This window comes from Coregonus clupeaformis, chromosome 1, assembly GCF_020615455.1.
Source record: "Coregonus clupeaformis isolate EN_2021a chromosome 1, ASM2061545v1, whole genome shotgun sequence".
Taxonomy (NCBI): Eukaryota; Metazoa; Chordata; class Actinopteri; order Salmoniformes; family Salmonidae; genus Coregonus; species Coregonus clupeaformis.
In genome coordinates this window covers 65,792,823-65,817,822 of record NC_059192.1, presented here as the reverse complement: position 1 = coordinate 65,817,822, position 25,000 = coordinate 65,792,823, and the positions used below count along the sequence as shown (strand labels likewise).

General features: G+C 40.1%; 1 protein-coding gene across 7 annotated transcripts in view; it reads right to left on the bottom strand.

Annotated features, from left to right (window-relative positions):
- Positions 1 to 11,679: 11,679 nt before the first annotated feature.
- LOC121530976 (paired box protein Pax-2a-like) overlaps positions 11,680 to 25,000 on the bottom strand; it is a 46,465-nt gene continuing 33,144 nt past the window's right edge. For 4 of the 7 annotated variants that reach the window (XM_041836406.2, XM_041836407.2, XM_041836408.2 and 1 more), the window contains 3 exons: positions 16,143 to 16,244; positions 12,199 to 12,285; positions 11,680 to 11,907 (listed from right to left, as the gene is read on the bottom strand). In XM_041836406.2, the coding sequence (XP_041692340.1) occupies positions 11,759 to 11,907; positions 12,199 to 12,285; positions 16,143 to 16,244 (338 nt within the window). In that variant the 3' untranslated portion in view covers positions 11,680 to 11,758. Of the gene's footprint in view, positions 11,927 to 12,198; positions 12,286 to 16,142; positions 16,245 to 25,000 lie in introns of all 7 variants that reach the window. The other 3 variants (XM_041836410.2, XM_041836409.2, XM_041836411.2) reach the window with 2 other exon arrangements.

Below are 25,000 nucleotides of genomic sequence, written 5' to 3'. Positions count from 1 at the left end.
AGCAAATATTTTATCACGAAAACAAATGCTTATTTTTGTAATTTGTTTGAACTATCCATTGAACTATTGTCATTATCAGTACAAACGGTGGGATTAGTAAAACAGAACGATAAATAGATAGACTTCATTAGATCTTCCCCTGTATCTTCTCTGTGGGCTCCTCAGTCTTATTGTTCTGAGGAGCAGAGGCAGTGACAGGTGCTTTTCTGTAATGCCTTGCGGATGAGAACCAATCAGATCGCCCCATCTCTGTTCTGTTTTTTTTTTCTATGGGATGTTGTTGTCATCTGGCAAGCTGAAGGAAGTAAAAAATTAGGTTTGATTGACAGCTGCATCCAGGTTCACAGTTTATTGGTTTCTGCAGTGAAACAAAGAAAGAGACAGATATGCCAATTTAGACAGGGGAGGGACAAAAAAAAGTTTCCATCTAAACGGAATAATTTTACCACTGGGAATTCTCAGCTGAGGGATAAGGAAAGGAAGGAGTCAAGGTTTTTTTTCTTCTCCCCTCTCCTTTAACAAGTAGCTGTGAATGACAAACATCTAGGACAGTTAGAGGCTGACAGAACATCAGATTTGGGATGCTTCACAGGGGCCCATGAGAAAAACAACCGCTAGGCAGAGAGAGAGAGAGAATGAATTACAATGGAAAAGGAAAAGTGGCTCCTTTAGGACTGTGTCTGAGTGAGGGAGCGAGAGTGAGGGAAAAGAGTGAGGGAGAGAGAGAGAGAGAGTGAGGGAGTGAGAGTGCACTGTGCATTAGCCAACTATTCAACTCTTAGCCTGAATATATATTTTTAAAAGAGCAAGAGAGAAATCTGATTTAGTATTTTTATGAAAAAATACTTGCTAAAATGCCAAAATTCAGCATTTTGACATGTCGCTCAGTCAACCCTGTGTCACTTCTAGGAAGATTTTAACACACTTAACCCCAAAATGTCTCCAAGTTTCACCATCATTGTAAAGCCCTAGTTATCTTGTTGCTTTGACAAAGTCATTTCTGAAGATTATCATTTATTTAATGTGATTTGTGATTTATTTACGTAATTTCCCTCATTTTAAGGTCAACCCTGTTTACGCGAACTGAACTCTCGTTTTAATACAGTGAAACTATTCCTTTTAAATATGTTTTTCAAAAGAAACATTGAACATCTAATAGTCAAACCATAGATGAGCTGGTTCTACTCTTTTCAGCTGTTTTGTGGAGGAAAACTGAGCGGGTCGAGTGTAAAACATCAACCCTGTTACCCATAGATAGACAGGCTACAATGTTTTAACAATAATAACAATAAAAATAATAATTGCATTCAATTGCCACTCCCTGTTGCACACGACAAGGTACCAATCCCCCTGTCACAGCGGGATTTAAGGCTGATTTATGATTGAATACAGTAAGTACTTCAGGAGGTAAGAAGTGTGTCATCAAGGAAGAAAAAAATTCATGCAAGTCCAATGCTTAATTATTTCAGATTTAGATTGATGCAAATCCACCAATCAGCTATTTTCTCTTGTCCTCATGGGCTGAGGAGGAACTCTTGTCCACATGGGCTGAGGAGGGACTTGATTAGATGGTGAGCTCATGAAATCATGGTGTATTCGCTCTGAGAAGTTAGTATCAAATTAAATCAAATCAAATGTTATTTGTCGCATACGACGAATAAAACAGGTGAACAACCTTACAGTGAAATGCTTACTTACAAGCCCTTAACCAACAATGCAGTTTTAAGAAAAATAAGTGTTAAGTAAAAAATAGATAACTAAAAACTAAAACTAAAAAATAATTAAAGAGCAGCAGTAAAATAACAGTAGCAAGGCTATATACAGGGGGTACCGGTACAGAGTCAATGTGCGGGGGCACCGGTTAGTCGAGGTAATTGAGGTAATATTACCATGGTGTATTCTCTCAGAGAAGCTAATGTCATATTACCATGGTGTATTCTCTCAGAGAAGCTAATATCATATTACCATGGTGTATTCTCTCAGAGAAGCTAATATCATATTACCATGGTGTATTCTCTCAGAGAAGCTAATATCATATTACCATGGTGTATTCTCTCAGAGAAGCTAATATCATATTACCATGGTGTATTCTCTCAGAGAAGCTAATGTCATATTACCATGGTGTATTCTCTCAGAGAAGCTAATATCATATTACCATGGTGTATTCTCTCAGAGAAGCTAATATCATATTACCATGGTGTATTCTCTCAGAGAAGCTAATGTCATATTACCATGGTGTATTCTCTCAGAGAAGCTAATATCATATTACCATGGTGTATTCTCTCAGAGAAGCTAATATCATATTACCATGGTGTATTCTCTCAGAGAAGCTAATATCATATTACCATGGTGTATTCTCTCAGAGAAGCTAATATCATATTACCATGGTGTATTCTCTCAGAGAAGCTAATGTCATATTACCATGGTGTATTCTCTCAGAGAAGCTAATGTCATATTACCATGGTGTATTCTCTCAGAGAAGCTAATATCATATTACCATGGTGTATTCTCTCAGAGAAGCTAATATCATATTACCATGGTGTATTCTCTCAGAGAAGCTAATATCATATTACCATGGTGTATTCTCTCAGAGAAGCTAATGTCATATTACCATGGTGTATTCTCTCAGAGAAGCTAATATCATATTACCATGGTGTATTCTCTCAGAGAAGCTAATGTCATATTACCATGGTGTATTCTCTCAGAGAAGCTAATGTCATATTACCATGGTGTATTCTCTCAGAGAAGCTAATGTCATATTACCATGGTGTATTCTCTCAGAGAAGCTAATATCATATTACCATGGTGTATTCTCTCAGAGAAGCTAATATCATATTACCATGGTGTATTCTCTCAGAGAAGCTAATATCATATTACCATGGTGTATTCTCTCAGAGAAGCTAATGTCATATTACCATGGTGTATTCTCTCAGAGAAGCTAATGTCATATTACCATGGTGTATTCTCTCAGAGAAGCTAATATCATATTACCATGGTGTATTCTCTCAGAGAAGCTAATATCATATTACCATGGTGTATTCTCTCAGAGAAGCTAATATCATATTACCATGGTGTATTCTCTCAGAGAAGCTAATATCATATTACCATGGTGTATTCTCTCAGAGAAGCTAATGTCATATTACCATGGTGTATTCTCTCAGAGAAGCTAATATCATATTACCATGGTGTATTCTCTCAGAGAAGCTAATGTCATATTACCATGGTGTATTCTCTCAGAGAAGCTAATGTCATATTACCATGGTGTATTCTCTCAGAGAAGCTAATATCATATTACCATGGTGTATTCTCTCAGAGAAGCTAATATCATATTACCATGGTGTATTCTCTCAGAGAAGCTAATATCATATTACCATGGTGTATTCTCTCAGAGAAGCTAATGTCATATTACCATGGTGTATTCTCTCAGAGAAGCTAATGTCATATTACCATGGTGTATTCTCTCAGAGAAGCTAATGTCATATTACCATGGTGTATTCTCTCAGAGAAGCTAATATCATATTACCATGGTGTATTCTCTCAGAGAAGCTAATATCATATTACCATGGTGTATTCTCTCAGAGAAGCTAATGTCATATTACCATGGTGTATTCTCTCAGAGAAGCTAATATCATATTACCATGGTGTATTCTCTCAGAGAAGCTAATGTCATATTACCATGGTGTATTCTCTCAGAGAAGCTAATGTCATATTACCATGGTGTATTCTCTCAGAGAAGCTAATGTCATATTACCATGGTGTATTCTCTCAGAGAAGCTAATGTCATATTACCATGGTGTATTCTCTCAGAGAAGCTAATATCATATTACCATGGTGTATTCTCTCAGAGAAGCTAATGTCATATTACCATGGTGTATTCTCTCAGAGAAGCTAATATCATATTACCATGGTGTATTCTCTCAGAGAAGCTAATGTCATATTACCATGGTGTATTCTCTCAGAGAAGCTAATATCATATTACCATGGTGTATTCTCTCAGAGAAGCTAATGTCATATTACCATGGTGTATTCTCTCAGAGAAGCTAATGTCATATTACCATGGTGTATTCTCTCAGAGAAGCTAATGTCATATTACCATGGTGTATTCTCTCAGAGAAGCTAATGTCATATTACCATGGTGTATTCTCTCAGAGAAGCTAATGTCATATTACCATGGTGTATTCTCTCAGAGAAGCTAATGTCATATTACCATGGTGTATTCTCTCAGAGAAGCTAATATCATATTACCATGGTGTATTCTCTCAGAGAAGCTAATGTCATATTACCATGGTGTATTCTCTCAGAGAAGCTAATATCATATTACCATGGTGTATTCTCTCAGAGAAGCTAATGTCATATTACCATGGTGTATTCTCTCAGAGAAGCTAATATCATATTACCATGGTGTATTCTCTCAGAGAAGCTAATGTCATATTACCATGGTGTATTCTCTCAGAGAAGCTAACATCATATTACCATGGTGTATTCTCTCAGAGAAGCTAACATCATATTACCATGGTGTATTCTCTCAGAGAAGCTAATGTCATATTACCATGGTGTATTCTCTCAGAGAAGCTAATATCATATTACCATGGTGTATTCTCTCAGAGAAGCTAATATCATATTACCATGGTGTATTCTCTCAGAGAAGCTAATATCATATTACCATGGTGTATTCTCTCAGAGAAGCTAACATCATATTACCATGGTGTATTCTCTCAGAGAAGCTAATATCATATTACCATGGTGTATTCTCTCAGAGAAGCTAATGTCATATTACCATGGTGTATTCTCTCAGAGAAGCTAATGTCATATTACCATGGTGTATTCTCTCAGAGAAGCTAATGTCATATTACCATGGTGTATTCTCTCAGAGAAGCTAATGTCATATTACCATGGTGTATTCTCTCAGAGAAGCTAATATCATATTACCATGGTGTATTCTCTCAGAGAAGCTAATGTCATATTACCATGGTGTATTCTCTCAGAGAAGCTAATATCATATTACCATGGTGTATTCTCTCAGAGAAGCTAATGTCATATTACCATGGTGTATTCTCTCAGAGAAGCTAATATCATATTACCATGGTGTATTCTCTCAGAGAAGCTAATGTCATATTACCATGGTGTATTCTCTCAGAGAAGCTAACATCATATTACCATGGTGTATTCTCTCAGAGAAGCTAACATCATATTACCATGGTGTATTCTCTCAGAGAAGCTAATGTCATATTACCATGGTGTATTCTCTCAGAGAAGCTAATATCATATTACCATGGTGTATTCTCTCAGAGAAGCTAATATCATATTACCATGGTGTATTCTCTCAGAGAAGCTAATATCATATTACCATGGTGTATTCTCTCAGAGAAGCTAACATCATATTACCATGGTGTATTCTCTCAGAGAAGCTAATATCATATTACCATGGTGTATTCTCTCAGAGAAGCTAATATCATATTACCATGGTGTATTCTCTCAGAGAAGCTAATGTCATATTACCATGGTGTATTCTCTCAGAGAAGCTAACATCATATTACCATGGTGTATTCTCTCAGAGAAGCTAATATCATATTACCATGGTGTATTCTCTCAGAGAAGCTAATATCATATTACCATGGTGTATTCTCTCAGAGAAGCTAATATCATATTACCATGGTGTATTCTCTCAGAGAAGCTAATATCATATTACCATGGTGTATTCTCTCAGAGAAGCTAATGTCATATTACCATGGTGTATTCTCTCAGAGAAGCTAATGTCATATTACCATGGTGTATTCTCTCAGAGAAGCTAATGTCATATTACCATGGTGTATTCTCTCAGAGAAGCTAATGTCATATTACCATGGTGTATTCTCTCAGAGAAGCTAATGTCATATTACCATGGTGTATTCTCTCAGAGAAGCTAATATCATATTACCATGGTGTATTCTCTCAGAGAAGCTAATGTCATATTACCATGGTGTATTCTCTCAGAGAAGCTAATGTCATATTACCATGGTGTATTCTCTCAGAGAAGCTAATGTCATATTACCATGGTGTATTCTCTCAGAGAAGCTAATGTCATATTACCATGGTGTATTCTCTCAGAGAAGCTAATATCATATTACCATGGTGTATTCTCTCAGAGAAGCTAATGTCATATTACCATGGTGTATTCTCTCAGAGAAGCTAATATCATATTACCATGGTGTATTCTCTCAGAGAAGCTAATGTCATATTACCATGGTGTATTCTCTCAGAGAAGCTAACATCATATTACCATGGTGTATTCTCTCAGAGAAGCTAACATCCCAGTCAATGTTCCTGAAGGTACAGTATATAAAACATATCGTACTGACTTCCTACATAATCCCATTTGCACCACTGAAATCCTTTTAGCAAATAGTAGCCTAAAATGCTAATCAGTACAATTTTGTATTCATTCAATAACGATGTAAATAAATCCTCCTGAATGGAATAAGGTGGTGGGATGAAGGAGGGATTAAGGAGAGAGAGAAAGAGAGAGAGAGAGAGAGAGAGAGAGAGAGAGAGAGAGAGAGAGAGAGAGAGAGAGAGAGAGAGAGAGAGAGAGAGAGAGAGAGAGAGAGAGAGAGAGAGACAAGATGGTCTCTAAGAGGGATTTCCTGCATTAAGGCTCTCTCTCTCTCTCTCTGTAACTTAACACTAATTGAATTCAGCTACATTGGTTGGAAATAATAATAATTCTTTACAAAAGCCATAGTGAGGTTAAACATTTTATGTGTTCAGTGATCCACATCATGAAGAAAACATTTAGAAGGCATTTTTATAACTGCAGCCCTCCCTACCAATGTACAATATGATCTTAGCCCCCTTCTCAAAGTAAATAAATGTATCTGGAAATGTTCCAATTACATTTTCGGTGAATTCAGTGTAGACATAGTAGAGGAGTTTATTATTTAAAAAAAATATGACTTTATTAAATCTGTGGTGATAGATTCAGTAAATGTTTCCATGTTATTTGTCAGCTTAGATACCTCTTAAATGTAACTAAATGTAATAAAAAAATGTAATCTACGTAATCCCCCAAATTCAAAATCTTAAGTTTCTGGTAGAAATAGTTATAAATAGCTGAGGTGTAGTCACTTTTGAGGACACAAGCTCAAGAACACAGTAGAAATATGATAAAAATATGAAAATATGAAATATTTTATGATGTATTTCCTATTCAAAAAAACTGTATGAATAAGGCTTGAAATGACTTGAAAGGACTACAAAATTTCACCTTCCTTATAAGTGTAAAATATGTATTTGTATATTTAGTGTTAGAGAAAACGTGCATATTTTCTAAAGGTCTCTCTTGATCAAAACGTCTGCCCCCATCTCTGTGAACGTCTCACATAGCTCTAGCTTGGCTTCCCGAAGTCGTTAGGAACTCACTTTTCATCTCATACTAATCCTGTCCATGTACGACCAGCAGAAAGTCGTTTTTGTTTAAAATCAATTAATTATTTTACATTACTGGCTATAAATCGATCTCTGAATGTGCCACAGCGAGAAACCACTCTCTCCTGCTGCGTTATGATGTAAGGATTGTTAATGGCTGTGACGTAGAGTTCAGCCAGGAGTTGATGGACAGTCGGAAGAGCGAATGAAATGGTAGGAGGGACAACCCAGCTTCGAGCGGTGTCAGATTTCACATCCTGCTTCACCAGGCAGAAGAGACATGCTCATGTGTCCCTGAGAATCAGGGCTACCGTTTCAATCTACGGTGTCCACATATCAATTTACAGTATAAGCAAAAATATGTAAGACAGAACTGGTACCAGAACCACGCAGGTCCCCAAAACAGGGGACTTTACATCTAAGAGGTTTTAAAGTACACACGCAGGCTGTAGCTAGTCAACTACCTTTTAACTACCGTAGATAATGGATTTCACAGAGTCCTGCATCTGAGTTGACATACCAAATGGATTTCTAATGTGTTTTTTTTTTTTACAGAATTGGCACAATGATTAAGGCCATGTGGCTTGTAGTTCTATAGATCATCAGAATCCTAGTTAGTTCTCTGACACTTGGCTTGTACACTGAGGGAGATACCTCTACTCTGCTCTGGTCTACTCTACTCTGCTCTGCTCTACTCTGCTCTGCTCTACTCTACTCTACTCTACTCTACTCTACTCTACTCTGGTCTGCTCTACTCTACTCTGCTCTGGTCTAGTTGCACAATATCAATTGTCAACATGTATGATTGTTAGGGGAAATATAGAGCGTTTTGTTTCGTGTCCCAAGTGTAATATAACTGTGAGTTGTGTCTTACATTTTTAGTCATTTAGCAGACGTTCTTATCCAGAGCGATTTACAGGAGCAATTAGGGTTAAGTGCCTTGCTCAAGGGCACAACGGCAGATTTTTCACCTACTCGGCTCGGGGATTAGAACCAGCGACCTTTCGGTTACTGGCACAACGCTCTTAACCACTAAGCTACCTGTTTAGATACAATTCTTGATATCAGTTATGTCTTCTGTGTTGGTCTCATCAGTTGAGAGTTAACATAGCCCAATCTCTCTTTCTACTTGCTTAGTGTGGAGCTATTTTTTCCAATCCCACAACATGTGTGTGTGTGTGTGTGCGTGTGCGTGTGCGTGTGGGTGTGTGTGTGTGTGTGTGTGTGCGTGTGTGTGTGGGTGTGGGTGTGGGTGGGTGTGTGGGTGTGGGTGGGGGGGTGTGGGTGTGGGTGTGTGTGTGTGTGTGTGTGTGTGTGTGTGTGTGTGTGTGTGTGTGTGTGTGTGTGTGTGTGTGTGGGTGTGTGTGTGTGTGTGTGTGTGTGTGTGTGTGTGTGTGTGTGTGTGTGTGTGTGTGTGTGTGTGTGTGTGTGTGTGTGTGTGTGTGTGTGTGTGTGTGTGTCCATGATAGGAAAGTAGTACCATGCTCTACCGTGACTTAGAAGATTTCAGACACTTTATTATTGAAACGTACCAGTGAGACTCCAGTGGATGAAAGGGATCATACGGATGACCAGGATGTACATATTATTTAACTGTATTTACAGAGTGGAAGTCAGTATCTTCACATTATACACAAAATTATTCTACAAATAAATCAACAGTTTGTAAATAACATAACATTAAATAAATTCAATCACCTTCCTATGGGTTTTACAGCTAAAATATGCATAATAATGATGCCCATCTCTGCTCTGCATAGAATTGATACATATACTTTCATAACGGACAGGTTGTGTTTTTCCTATAATACTGCTCTCACAATGCAGACGTCTGCAAGCTGTAAATAGAAAACAAGAACAAGATCTAAGTCTTTGGCAAATGTGGTAAAAATACATTCACTTGACAGTTGAATGATGTAAAGGTATGTTTGATCATGTTTTCCATTCTTCCAGCCAGGTCGGTGTTACTGGTGTAATTTCAGACAAACTAACTGGATAAGTTACACGATGTCTTTACGGCAAAACAAAACAAACAAATATAGGAAGTTGAAACCTTGAGAAAAAATACGCATGTGATTAAGGCATTAACTGAAATCTTTGCCCTGCGTTTAGTTGAAACCTTTGTTGACACATCGTTATGTGATGATGGCCATATCAGAATTACATTTACTATATTAACTATACTATGGCGGCGTCTCAAATGGCACCCTATTCCCTACATAGTGCACTACTTCTGATCAAAAGTAGTGCACTATAAAGGGAACAGGGTGCCATTTGGGACGTAAGATATCACCATCGTACTCGAACTATTAATTGATTTAATTAGTTAGTCGCAGAAAACAGTTAATTGATAAAACGTAATACTATATCTTTAATGCCAAAGACTTAGGTCAAAACTTAAAACGTTAGCTAGCTAACTTCATGGGTTGAGTATGTGTGGATAGTTAGCCTACATAATAAGGCAGAGACAAACTGGGTCAACTGTTACTGAACCGTCTCCGGACATAATGCTACTGGGGAAGTCAATGAAATGGTAAACATAAAGCAACAACATCTGACGTGCCTTTCCAGACCAAAAGTTTATGATTAAGTTATGGTTACGTTTATTCTTCATCGAATGGTTCTTCAAAAATAATAATATACTGTAAAACAAGACAAATAGGCATCCAGGTCAAAGTCTGCATAATAACGCTCCCAGTGTGTCAAACCTCAAAAATAGTGCAAAATTAAAAACAAATACAAAATAGATTCTGCCTGATTATTTCTAGTATCCTGACAAATAAAAATGACAACAACAAAAAGTCAAGCATATTATCTGCATTTCATTAAGATGTCAATAACAATTATAAAAACAAAATAAAAAAATCTTCAAGAATATATTTACTAGGTTTTTTTAAAATCTTGTAAATTAGAAGACACGGTATGTCACTATCCTTTTCATTTTCAATTCACTGTTTCTTTTTTTCTTTTCTTTTGTACATCTGATTGTGTATCACAGAGAACACCGCCCAGTAATCTTCTCCTGGCATCATCATCAAAAAGCAATTGATTCATTTAATCATGCTGAACGTTTGGTTGGTTACAAATGACTGTACGTTTGTTTGTAATAGAGGAATAGAACCAAGCTGTGGCAGCCTTGTTGCATTGACGCCAACGTCTTTAGCATGGATCTCATTGCACTGCCCTTTGAGTAGAAGGTTGAGACCGATGCAGAAGAAAGAAACAACAGCCTGCTACTGTACTGTACTGCACTGTACTACACCATACTGCACTGTATTGTACTGCACTGTATTGTACTGCACTGTACTGTACTGCACTGCACTGTACTACACCATACTGCACTGTACTGCACTGTACTGTACTGCACTGTATTGTACTGCACTGTATTGTACTGAACTGTACTGTACTGCACTGTATTGTACTGCACTGTACTGTACTGTACTGCACTGTACTACACCATACTGCACTGTACTGCACTGTACTGTACTGCACTGTATTGTACTGCACTGTATTGTACTGCACTGTACTGCACTATACTGTACTGTACTGTACTGTACTGTACTGCAATGTACTGTACTGCACTGTACTGCACTGTACTACACCATACTGCACTGTACTGCACTGTACTGTACTGTACTGTACTGTACTGTACTGTACTGTACTGTACTGCACTATACTGCACTATACTGCACTGTACTGCACTATACTGCACTGTACTGCACTGTACTGTACTGTACTGTACTGCACTGTACTGTACTGCACTATACTGCACTATACTGCACTGTACTGCACTATACTGCACTGTACTGTACTGCACTGTACTGCACTGTACTCTACTGCATTGTACTGCACCGTACTCTCAGCTCAGGACGGCTCCTCCATCAGCCGACAGATCAGTCAGGTAAAGGAATGTTTTGATCCACGAAGGAAGAAAATGAAACGGAGGACCATTACAAAAAAGGAAAAGATACAAATTCCTCTTTGTCATTTTCTAAACTTTTAGTTGTCTTTTTCACCTCAGTAGCTTCAGTAGTATCACGTATATATAGTCTTTCAAAGTCTTTAGTGGTAATGTACAGTCACACAGATCACATCGAAGAATTTGACATTTTTCACTTTGAAGGTATCCAAATTGGTGGTTGATGGGAAGTTGTCTGCATGGTATCCCGAATGATTAGTTCTTCTTCTGTTGTGTGTGGTAGTGTGGTATTCAGGAGGACAGTTCTTCTTCTGTTGTGTGTAGTAGTGTGGTATTCAGGAGGACAGTTCTTCTTCTGTTGTGTGTAGTAGTGTGATATACAGGAAATGGAGCTGCCTGTTAGCTGTCTTAACAGTATCCCATCATGCCCTCTGTTCACACCGGGGCAACATGGACGCTGCCGAAGCCATGGTTGTAGTCGTGGTGTAGGTGGTGGTGGTGGTGGTTGATTTGGTTTCCGTGGTAACTAGTGGCGGTCATATGCCGTGGCAGCAGTAGGTGGTCCGGAACCTCTGGATGCGGCACTATAATAATAAGGGGAACCTGGAAGGTTAACAGAAGAAATGGACCGTTGGAAACAACATCCACCAGAACCCACAACACACTGTGATTATGTGTCCTGTTGTCCTCTCAGTAACTGACATTCTAAACTGACGTTCTAACGGATGTATCCGTTAGCTGTTGTAAATTAATTTTACCGGCCAAGGCTATAACAATATTTAAATAAATAAAAATTAAGGGATATGTAAAAAAAAATATCTAATAATACTGTAGTTGTTGTAAAATGCTCTAAGACTCCAGTCAGTCATACTCACTTAGTAACGCTGGGTTGCTGAATCGCCATGCCTCGTTGTAGGTTGTGTACTGTGGATGACTGTAAGGGTTTCCTGTAAACTCACTCCCTGTAAAACAAACAAAACAATTAGCATTTTTAAAGTCCAATTCCATTATCTTGTGAACCTCTTTCACTTGCTTGCCATTTCCCATCATATATATATTATATGGGGTAATTTGATAGTCATTTATTTGAGACCAGTCAAACAGATCATTTATTTATAATTTTTTCTCTCCATTTCATTTTAATGATGCAAGACTGAACGGTAGAAAATCTGACAGTTGTGGTCTTCCGCGTCACACCCACTGTCCTATTATCTACTGTCCTGTACCTCTTAACACCTGCTGTCATAGTATCTACTGTCCTGTACCTCTTAACACCTGCTGTCATATTATCTACTGTCCTGTACCTCTTAACACCTGCTGTCATAGTATCTACTGTCCTGTACCTCTTAACACCTGCTGTCATAGTATCTACTGTCCTGTACCTCTTAACACCTGCTGTCGTAGTATCTACTGTCCTGTACCTCTTAACACCTGCTGTCATAGTATCTACTGTCCTGTACCTCTTAACACCTGCTGTCATAGTATCTACTGTCCTGTACCTCTTAACACCTGCTGTCATAGTATCTACTGTCCTGTACCTCTTAACACCTGCTGTCATAGTATCTACTGTCCTGTACCTCTTAACACCTGCTGTCGTAGTATCTACTGTCCTGTACACCTTCTATTTTCCACATCATTGAAATAAACACTGTGGTTTTAAGACATTTGCTAGCATCCTTTCTAATGGTTGAAATGGCATTATAAACTCTTGTTATAGGCTTCCTCAGAGGAAAGGAAATCCTGTCCCGCTGTTTTGTTGCCACAGAATTTTCCTTGCAGGCAGGAAGTAACTTAGACCATGCCAGTGAGCAATGCTGTTGGTCCTACACGTTTCTTTCTTTTATGAGGCAATGAAAGGCTGAGATTTGAACAGTGTTTTGGGGCCTGTCACTAAATCTTATTGTCTGTGGGTCAGATCAATGGAGATCCACCAGCACCACGTTACTGCTGGTGTCCGGTGACTGATGAGAACGACTGGGTGGTAAAAACAGATTTGATAAGACGCTGTGAAAAACACGCCGTATTCTCCAACTCCAACCAAATGAACTAACTGTCATATAGATAATAGATAGCCCTTTACCTTACAGTGACTTTATACGGTGGAACTGCTCATGTAATTACAGTGTAACAAGTAACAATGAGTTACAATGTACATACTTTATCACAAAAAAACACAAATACAATATTTGCACACCTGGATTGTATAATATTGACCTATTATTATTTTTAAAATAATTAATAACTGCACCATGCTCAAAAGGATATTCAATGTCTGCTTTTTTTTTTTTTTTACCCATCTACCAATAGGTGGCCTTCTTTGCGAACCCATTGGAAAAACTCCCTGGTCTTTGTGGTTGAGGGACCAGAGGGTATAGAGATGGTGTAGTCATTTAAAGATAATGTTAAACACTATTATTGGACACAGAGTGAGTCCGTGCAAATTATAATTTGACTCCTGAATTATTTAGGCTTGCCATAACGAAGGGGTTGAATACTTTTCAGTTTTTCACTTTTAATTAATTTGTAAACATTTCTAAAAACATAATTCCACTTTGACATGATGGGGGCACTGTGTGTATCAGTGACACTAAATCTCAATGGAATCCATTTTAAATTCAGGCTGTAACACAACAGCGTGTGGAAGAAGTCAAGGAGTGTGAAGTCCTTTCTGAAGGAACTGCATGTGTTGTAGATACTCTATGCTGAAAACGGTGTGCATTGCATTGCATCCAGTGGACAAAACAGTGATTGTACGGATGGACGGGGGGAGAGCGGGTCTGAATCCTGAAGCCCTTTGAGCATGCTGTAATCGGTTAATGATTTTCTAACACAGCTGTGCACTCCATTGGATTTTCCTTTCCGCATGGGTTGATCAGCTCAAAGAAAAATGGCGGTGCATGCTGTCCCTGTCCCTGTGGGGTGTACGAGCACAGAGACGGGGAATACCAGGAAACAACCAGTGAATCAGCGCAGTAGTCAGAATGCGTCCCGTCCCGTCCCGTCCCGCCCCAGTGTCTGGTTGGTGTGTTCTGGCAGTGTAACACTAGCCCTGGCCCAGCCGGCCCCTCCTTAGAGAGATAGCGATTTAAATATTGACTGGCCTCCCATGCCTCTGTGTTGTGACCCTTCACTGTTTGTTGTGAACCTGAACCGCAGGTTAAGTAGAGGGGTGGAAAGGGAGGCGCTCTGACCACAGAGGAGGACGAGGAGGCCGAGGGGAGGACTGGGAGAGAGACGGAGGAGAGGAGATCGCTAGCTGTTTATCGACGGCTCCTGAGAATGCCTCATGCACGGCACACACCACAGAGGGATAATGAGCTAAGATACTGGAGTGGAACTGAGAGGATCTGTCCTTTAACCATGTCTCTGTCTGTCTCTGTCCTTTAACCATTTCTGTCTGTCTCTGTCTTTTAACCCTGTCTCTGTCTGTCTCTGTCTTTTAACCATGTCTCTGTCTGTCTCTGTCCTTTAACCATGTCCCTGTCTGTCTCTGTCCTTTAACCATGTCCCTGTCTGTCTCTGTCCTTTAACCATGTCTCTGTCTGTCTCTGTCCTTTAACCATGTCTCTGTCTGTCTCTGTCCTTTAACCATGTCCCTGTCTGTCTCTGTCTTTTAACCATGTCTCTGTCTGTCTCTGTCCTTTAACCATGTCCCTGTCTGTCTCTGTCCTTTAACCATGTCTCTGTATGTCTCTGTCCTTTAACCATCTCTGTCTGTCTCTGTCCTTTAACCATGTCCCTGTCTGTCTCTGTCCTTTAACCATGTCTCTGTATGTCTCTGTCCTTTAACCATCTCTGTCTGTCTCTGTCTTTTAACCATGTCTCTGTCTGTCTCTGTCCTTTAACCATGTCCCTGTCTGTCTCTGTCCTTTAACCATCTCTGTCTGTCTCTGTCTTTTAACCATGTCTCTGTCTGTCTCTGTCCTTTAACCATCTCTGTCTGTCTCTGTCTTTTAACCATGTCTCTGTCTGTCTCTGTCCTTTAACCATGTCCCTGTCTGTCTCTGTCCTTTAACCATGTCTCTGTCTGTCTCTGTCTTTTAACCATGTCTCTGTCTGTCTCTGTCCTTTAACCATGTCTCTGTCTGTCTCTGTCTTTTAACCATGTCTCTGTCTGTCTCTGTCCTTTAACCATGTCTCTGTCTGTCTCTGTCCTTTAACCATGTCTCTGTCTGTCTCTGTCCTTTAACCATGTCTCTGTCTGTCTCTGTCTTTTAACCATGTCCCTGTCTTTCTGTCTGTCTCTGTCCTTTAACCATGTCCCTGTCTGTCTCTGTCCTTTAACCATGTCCCTGTCTGTCTCTGTCCTTTAACCATGTCTCTGTATGTCTCTGTCCTTTAACCATCTCTGTCTGTCTCTGTCTTTTAACCATGTCTCTGTCTGTCTCTGTCCTTTAACCATGTCTCTGTATGTCTCTGTCCTTTAACCATCTCTGTCTGTCTCTGTCTTTTAACCATGTCTCTGTCTGTCTCTGTCCTTTAACCATGTCTCTGTCTGTCTCTGTCCTTTAACCATGTCCCTGTCTGTCTCTGTCCTTTAACCATGTCCCTGTCTATCTGTCTGTCTCTGTCCTTTAACCATGTCTCTGTCTGTCTCTGTCCTTTAACCATGTCTCTGTCTGTCTCTGTCCTTTAACCATGTCCCTGTCTGTCTCTCAGTTATCCAGCAGGACTAGTCTCCTGATAGCCTACATGTAATTGTGTGTGCTGTCTGTCCACTCTACAGGTCATTGCTTTATATGAGGGACAGTTTGTACAATCTTGAAATGAAAATAAAATATTAAACTAAAATGTAATATCTACCAAAAGGTACACTCACCAGGAACCATTCCAGCCAGTGTTGAGGTGGGGTAGCTGCCCTGGCCTGTGGGGGGTACGTGAGGGGGATAGCCCGGTAGGGTTGTGTTGGCCATGTCTCGACCTGGAGAGAGAGAGAGAGAACACACACACAATCAATAGATGGTCCTCCAAGACAAAACACTAAACCACCCCTCTTAGAGGTTAGAAACGGGATCATGTTTGTGTTCCAAATTGCACCATATTCCCTTAACATTGCACTACTTTTGACCAGGGCTCATAGGGCTCATAGTGCACTACATAGGGAAAAGTCTGCCATTTGGGACGCACCTGTCTAATCATACGGTCTCCCTTGAACAGAAAATACTCATTGTAATACACTGTAAAACCATGAAACGTGACACCTTTATAACCTAAACGTCTGTGTATAAAACTTTAAACATTAGGTATTTAGATTTGCCATTAAGTGTTCACATGTTAAGCACAGGTGTTTAGAATGCAAGATTTCACATGATAGTCAGCTTTTCCCAGTCAGTTTCCAACCAGGAGAACGCCTATATCTCCTAAGTGTTCAGATGTTAACTTCTCCATCGTCCTGGTTCAGAGTGCATTTAGTCATTAGATATTGATGTGACTTTCCATGCCTTTAATTCAGATCAGTGTTAGGAATGTCTGTCACCTTGCCTACATTTCAGCACAACTGAACAGAACATTTGAATCAATAAAAATTTTTCAATCGCGTGGTGTCGTGGTTACTCAACTGTGTTGAGTTAATTTTCGCTAACTCCCTCAGAGTGAAAAAGACGTGGGGGGGGGCCTCATTATCATATTTCCCAGCATGCTTTGTTGATTTTTTTTGAATAGTTTTGCTTTAATATCTGTTTCCTCGTGCACATTCATTGATTCATTGATCTTATACTATACAAATATAAATAACTTTAAATTGTTCTAAACTAATCCAATCTGCAGGGCGTTGGATTTATTGCACCCGTTACTGAGATAGTTGTTCCAGTTTAGAGGGTTTAGGTCAGGGGTCATCAATCACATTCAGCTACCGGATGATTTTTTTCTTGAGGGGATGTAGACTGCAAATCGACTGCAAGAAGCCCAAACAGATATAATATTTGACTAAAACATAATAATTTCAAACCTTTCTTACATTTGTGTACGATCACATACAGTATGTGTCTATTACGAGTAGGAATACTTTGGAACAGGTTTCTAAAAATAAAACAACCACTAAATCCATCAGCGGGCCGCAAGTTGGGGAACCCTGGTTTAGGTCATCTTGTTTGTTAAGTCTTTCACCATAGCAGCCATTCTGAGTGCAGGTTGTGGGTGATAAAATATTCAAATTCTTGGATATCCTCCCTCTTGGCTGGATTCCGACAGGAATTACTAATCACTTCATAAACCAGCATATTGTAATTTGCAGGTCTGATGTGGCCCATGAGCCAGGATTTTCAGACCACAATGTCCAGGATAACTGGGCCATTACTAAAGGCCTTATGACATGTATAATATGTGGTCATAAAAGGGTTTATTTTTAATTGGAACACATTCACTTAGTCAGTCATCTGGTGAAAGATTCAGTGGTAGAAGTTATTGAACGTAACAATCATGTCTCTGTCACTAACAAACACAGTGATTGGTGGGTATCTCTCACATTTACTTGAAAGCCATGCTGAGAAATATGCAAATATGGCTTTACACCCTACAGTGTTAAAATAACAGCCCCAGTGTTTAGTGTATAAAACCTAATGACTTGTACCGAATAAACGTGTTCATGTGTTTAAAAAGTGTTGCAGCAAATAAACATGCTCTGGTGTTTCCAATCTAAACACTGTGACGCATTCTCATTGAAATTCGAAATGCCTTGACGTGTTTAAAAAGTGTTCCAAATAAGTGTGAAATCCTAAACACTTGATTTTACAGTGTAGGTATCATGGCCTCCATACTATGGCCTACACCCCAGTGACCAGAGAATAAATATACTGTATTCTACACCCTAGTGACCAGATAATAAAAATACTGTAGTCTATAGTCACCAGAGAATAAATATATTGTAGTCTATAGTCACCAGAGAATAAATATACTGTAGTTTATAGTCACCAGAGAAAAAATATACTGTAGTCTATAGTCACCAGAGAATAAATATACTGTAGTCTATAGTCACCAGTCACTAGAGAATAAATATACTGTAGTCTATAGTCACCAGAGAATAAATATACTGTAGTCTATAGTCACCAGAGAATAAATATACTGTAGTCTATAGTCACCAGATAATAAATATACTGTAGTCTATAGTCACCAGAGAATAAATATACTGTAGTCTATAGTCACCAGAGAATAAATATACTGTAGTCTATAGTCACCAGATAATAAATATACTGTAGTCTATAGTCACCAGAGAATACATATACTGTAGTCTATAGTCACCAGATAATAAATATACTGTAGTCTATAGTCACCAGATAATAAATATACTGTAGTCTATAGTCACCAGAGAATAAATATACTGTAGTCTATAGTCACCAGAGAATAAATATACTGTAGTCTATAGTCACCATAGAATAAATATACTGTAGTCTATAGTCACCAGAGAATAAATATACTGTAGTCTATAGTCACCAGAGAATAAATATACTGTAGTTTATAGTCACCAGAGAATAAATATACTGTAGTCTATAGTCACCAGAGAATAAATATACTGTAGTCTATAGTCACCAGAGAATAAATATACTGTAGTCTATAGTCACCAGAGAATAAATATACTGTAGTCTATAGTCACCAGATAATAAATATACTGTAGTCTATAGTCACCAGAGAATAAATATACTGTAGTCTATAGTCACCAGAGAATAAATATACTGTAGTCTATAGTCACCAGAGAATAAATATACTGTAGTCTATAGTCACCAGAGAATAAATATACTGTAGTCTATAGTCACCAGAGAATAAATATACTGTAGTCTATAGTCACCAGAGAATAAATATACTGTAGTCTATAGTCACCAGAGAATAAATATACTGTAGTCTATAGTCACCAGTCACCAGAGAATAAATATACTGTAGGCTATAGTCATTTAATGAGAGATGTTGTGCTAAGAATAAAGTACTTTTAACATAGTTTTCATTCATCAGACTTTTGCAGACTCATAATGTTTCTCAGGAATCACAAATCAGTCAACAGAATCCTCATCCTACACTGTCAACACAACCAACTGTCACTCCTCCTCTGGCTTTGTCCCCTACGTTGGAAGCCAAAAGACAAAGTACTTAATGGGACAGAAACCACATCAAAGAATTAAGCAGAAGTAGGTAGAATAATGAAGAGGAAAGCTATGTTCATTGCTGCATTCAAACTAGTTTAAACATAGAGTACGCTTTACTGAACCCCAGAACCATGTCCTCCTGTCCTCCTGTCCTCCTGTCCTCCTGTCCTCCTGTCCTCCTATCCTCCTGTCCTCCTCTCCTCCTTCCCTCGAACGCACACACACACACACGCACAGTCCTGAAAGAGCAGATCACCCCCGTCACCGCGACGGCAGTTCTAAAGCCAAAGCCCGTTTGTCTGTCCATACAGTATTGGCCCCTGTACAGAGCTGCTAGCTAGCGTCACTCTGGACCCTACGTTAGTTATTCAGCCCTGCTCCGTATTCAGGCCTGTAATTGGACATGACAGCTGGGTTTCCTACCCTGTCCTACCCCTGCCGCCAGGCTGTTTGAGCTGCCGGCACGTAGCTCCCGAGCGCTCCGGCCCAGCTAAGGCCAGCCAAAGGGTCGGAGGGGGAAAGAGGAGAGAGAGAGGGGCCCCTGCAACATTGTTTAGCCGCGAGGGACACTGGGGCTAAATCAGCTCTCAAATGGAGCTTTAATGAGCGAGCCCAGTAGCCATAATATTACATAATGCCCCATGATACCACAGGACATCGTTTTATGAAGGCATCTTTGACTGAGCATACGCTGGTTTTCAATTGCTGTTGTTTATTTCAGTTAATACCGGCACAGCAGCAGCTGGGGTGCAGAAATGGCCGCCATAATACAAGTGTTTCGGCCACGACTGCCTCTCTCCTCACCAAACATAATGATCAACTACATTAATTTAATGGAGGAAAAAAACGTGTATTAGCCTATAGGATACAGTAGATGATCAAATAACTGTAAAACTACTGTAGACTAGTTTCTAGTCTTTAACATACACATGGTTATTGCTTTGTGAAAAAATTAGGAAAAGTTGTTTTTCAAGGGAAGGTTTTCTTTTAGTGAAAATGTCTCCAGCTGCCATGATGTCATGGCAGACCATTCATGTGTAATAAGAATTAGTCTGCAGACAGACCAGTGTGTAATAAGAATTAGTCTGCAGACAGACCACTGTGTAATAAGAATTAGTCTGCAGACAGACCACTGTGTAAAAAGAAGTCAAAGAGAACTGTTGGAGTAGGTGGGGGGTCCTACTGAGAGGGGTGTGTGTGTGTGTGTGTGTGTGTGTGTGTGTGTGTGTGTGTGTGTGTGTGTGTGTGTGTGGAGAGCGGGTTGTATAGGGGTAGAGGCTAGAGGAGCAGTATTCATGGTTAACAGCACACACACACACAGGGGATGAACACACACAGAGCACATTGTGTGTAGGACTGAGCACGACACAATAGCTGAAGGGTCCTTGGTTTCATTAACGTCTTGAGGGCCCGTGTTTCTTAGTCTCAAGAGCATGGTTTAGTTTACCTCCTCGAGTCATCTGGATAGGGGGCAACTAACTCCAGGTTCAGGAGTCAGTTCTCCAAGAGACAATGGGCTTTTCACTCCTGAACAGACTGTTATGATTAATGGGTGTGTTGATTGATTTATTGATTTGTTGATTGATTGATAATTGCAAAGAATGTGGGCACTTTGTGGAATATTGCACAATGTGTGCATGGTAAAGATTTGGTACAAATCAATGTAAATATATTCCCTTTTTATACATAGGCAAGACTGTAACTGTAATCAAGCTTGTAAACTTCATTACATTATTCATCTTTTACACTATACATCCAATAATGAAGCATATTATTTGCAAGTTACAGTGGTTTCTAAATGATAATTTGGTTACTGAATGTTGATTACAGTGGACTCTAACTGATAATTCGGTTACTGAATGTTGATTACAGTGGGTTCTAACTGTTGCGGCACCTAAACACATAGAATAATGTATTATATTTTCCTAGAAGTTACAGTGGGTAACTGTCAGATTCCTCTGACCGTTGCTGCTTCGCTTACAATCCTGTCCTCTTTAAAAGCCTCTTGTCTTTGACTGAGGGGCCGGTGGGGAGAGTCCTCTCCTCTCTCTCTCTGTCAGTTCTCAGTACTCCATGATAGCCTCATTAGCTGTGTCCTCACCATTGTTGTTTTACAACAGAGTTGTGTGGAGAGAATCCTCATTATAGAAGGTCTTCTTTATTTGGCCTGGGGGACTGCTGAAGCAAGTAATATAACACACAGGCAGTCAGCCCTCTTAGATTCAACGGCAGCCAGAGAATCAACACTATTTCTATTTTCTCCAGCTGCTCTCTTTTTGTTGTTTTTCCCCTTTCCCTACACACAGACACACACACGCACACACGCGCACGCGCACACGCACGCACGCACGCACACACACACACACACACACACACACACACACACACACACACACACACACACACACACACACACACACACACACACACACACACACACACACATAAAATCTATTCAAAGATTTGTTTTGGAGGTTTGTTTTTTAACAGGAGAGAGCCTGTTGATTTCTGTCTTCATTTTGGAAATGGAGCATAAATCATGAGGACTTTGAGGGTGCAGTCCACAGGCTATTTCTGTCTGTTGATTTGAATAGTTAAAACTCTCTAGCTACTTGACCATGCATTTGCCTGAGCGTTGCTCCTTGATCTGACATTACTGAACTAACCTGGCAGTCTTTTGTAATGTTCTCCTGTAGATAATGAGATACTAGCGCCACAAGGCCTAGGACAGAACAAGACCTAACACCACCACAAAACTAGAAGGAGCTACTTCCTGGCTTTGCAATTGCCCTGTGGTTATCTGAATGACAAGGTTAGCATTCAACAGTGACCTACAGGATGTGTTGTGTTCAGGATCACTGAACATAGAAACCAACTAATGATATGATGTTGGTTGGTTGCTTACTGTCCTGAAGACAGATAGAGTACCCTGCAAAACTAGACCTGCCAACTGCTGATTTCTGCAGTGAAAGAGAGATAGACAGAGAGACAGAGAGACAGACAGACAGACAGACAGATAGAAGGAGAGACAGAGAAACAGAGAGACAGACAGATAGGAGAGACAGAGAGACAGAGAGACAGAGAGACAAACAGAGACCCATGAGTCTTCTCAACTCTCATCGGAATGTAAAGAAAATAACCTATAGAGTCATCTGTCCAGAACGTATTTGTCAACGTCTGTATTTACTGACTTCAGCTTGTTCTTCTCCGAACGACTGACTGACTGAAAAACCTCCGTACTTGACCTTCTTTTTATTTGGCACGGCAACAAAGTCATTTAGTTACAGAATGACTCTTTTTTGTAGGAAATAGGAGTATTAAATTTAGCATGACAGGGACAACCTTCATGTATCGCTACGACAACAACAACAACCGAAACATCTCCATCTTTGACCTCCATTTTCTCCTGTATGCAGAATGAAGCAATTTATCACCAGCCCCAAAATCTCTGCTCCCTAATTAATTACAACTAAGTAAAGAATGTTTGGGGAGCCAAATTGGTTTAATTCCCCCAACACAGCATCACGGCGGTGAAAGTCATTCATTACCAAATGTGTGCTCAAAGGTTAGTTTGCTTTGTGTGAAGACGAAATAATCATTAATTCCAGAGCCAGGAGAGCTTGCAGGGAGAGCAGGGTAGAGGAACAGTTTGTCACTAGGCCACAGAGACATCAGAGATGTGTCCCAGGAGAGATTGCAGGGTAGAGGAGCAGTTTCTCACTAGGCCACAGAGACATCAGAGATGTGTTATAGGGATGTGTCCAGCCAGGGAGGGAACGTGCCTCTCTCTCTCTCTGCCTGTTCCTGATGTGCTGTGGCCTAATGACACCCTATTCTCTTTATAGTGCACTACTTTTGACCAGATATAGGGAATAGGGTGCCATTTGGGATGCACACCAAGTCTTTAGGGGTTCTTTCTACTCCACACTAGCAGCACTGACTCTCTCAGTGCACCAGTTGAGCAGATCTGGTGTGAGGTGTTCCCCGACAGCTTTACAGCACTCAGATCATCTTTAGGTCCATCGTAGGTAATGGATTAAGGAGGATTTCAGTGCTACGAAGCTTCCAGGAAACTCACCTCTGCTGGTTTTCTACACTGGCCTTTCCTCCTGGAGTGTCTAATCAACACATCAGCCACCTATTACAGACAAGTGACTCCTCAGGAGCACCTGTTAGCGTTCAGAGAGGAGTGACTCCTCAGGAGCACCTGTTAGTGTTCAGAGAGGAGTGACTCCTCATGAGCACCTGTTCGCGTTCAGAGAGGAGTGACTCCTCAGGAGCACCTGTTAGCGTTCAGAGAGGAGTGACTCCTCAGGAGCACCTGTTAGCGTTCAGAGAGGAGTGACTCCTCAGGAGCACCTGTTAGCGTTCAGAGAGGAGTGACTCCTCAGGAGCACCTGTTAGCGTTCAGAGAGGAGTGACTCCTCAGGAGCACCTGTTAGCGTTCAGAGAGGAGGAGAGGAGTGAGGGATGAAGAGGGAGGGGGAGGTGTCATTGACACAAACCAAATGCACTCTGGGAGTCTCCCATTAGCAGGCCCAGCAGGGATTCTGGGTAAAGAGTCTTGGGCATCCCAAATTGCACCCTATTCCCTGTATAGTGCACTCCTTTTGACCAGAGCCCTGTGTATGCTGCTAAAGTAGTGCACTATAGAGGAAATAGGGTGCAGGCCCTCTCATTACGCAGCCAGGCGGCCTCTCGGTCAGCTCTGGTCTATAGCCATGTGCAGAACTCCACCTGAAAGGCCCAGGGGACTGGCCTTCAGAAGCCTCAGTAACCTAATCAAGACACCACTGCTGCTGGAGTGAGTGTTTAGGATATAGGAAACACGCAGAACTAAAAAAACTGTAGGACAATTAGGTTGTATCTTCACTAATGTCTCCCTCACTTCTTTTTTCTAAACACACTAAAAGTTCCAATTGGATCTTCCTTCTCCTGTTCATCATTCTGACCCCGTTAAAAAAATACATCTGATTTGAATTTGAAGCAGTTTAAATGAACAGCAATACGGTTGAGAGGATGAAGGTACCATCCCTCTCTAAGGAAAATCAATCAAAGAAATATCTTCCCATATCAACAACGGAAATTACCACACCGTTTTCGATTGTGCCATCCACATATTCAGGGCAGGCCTTTTGGAGGGTGGTTTTATTGGGGGTAATAGGGACTATTTAGCGGATAATATGGCTTTGATATAGAGGAGAGGAAGAAGCAGACTGTCATAATGGAGCTGGGGCTTTCTAGCCTCTGCATGAATTTTGATGATGAGCACAATGCCTTAAATCCCTTTCTTATTGGAGTCGCCTCCCTTGCAGGTACTTCTGAGAGCTCTAATAGAAGGAGAAGGAGACAATAGATTTATATCTCTCTCAAGCCCCTTTCAGGTCACTGGCTGCTTCCCAAATGGGTAACCTATTCCCTATATAGTGCACTACTTTCTATGGGCTCTGGTCAAAAGTAGTGCACTATGTAGGGAATAGGGTGCCATTTGGGACATCTGCCACGGAGAATTCCTACGATCTCTTTAAACTGGCAATGAGCACTTCATGAATCATTCATTTTTAATAGATTATGCAAATTTTCGAGGGACATAAAAAAAAAATCA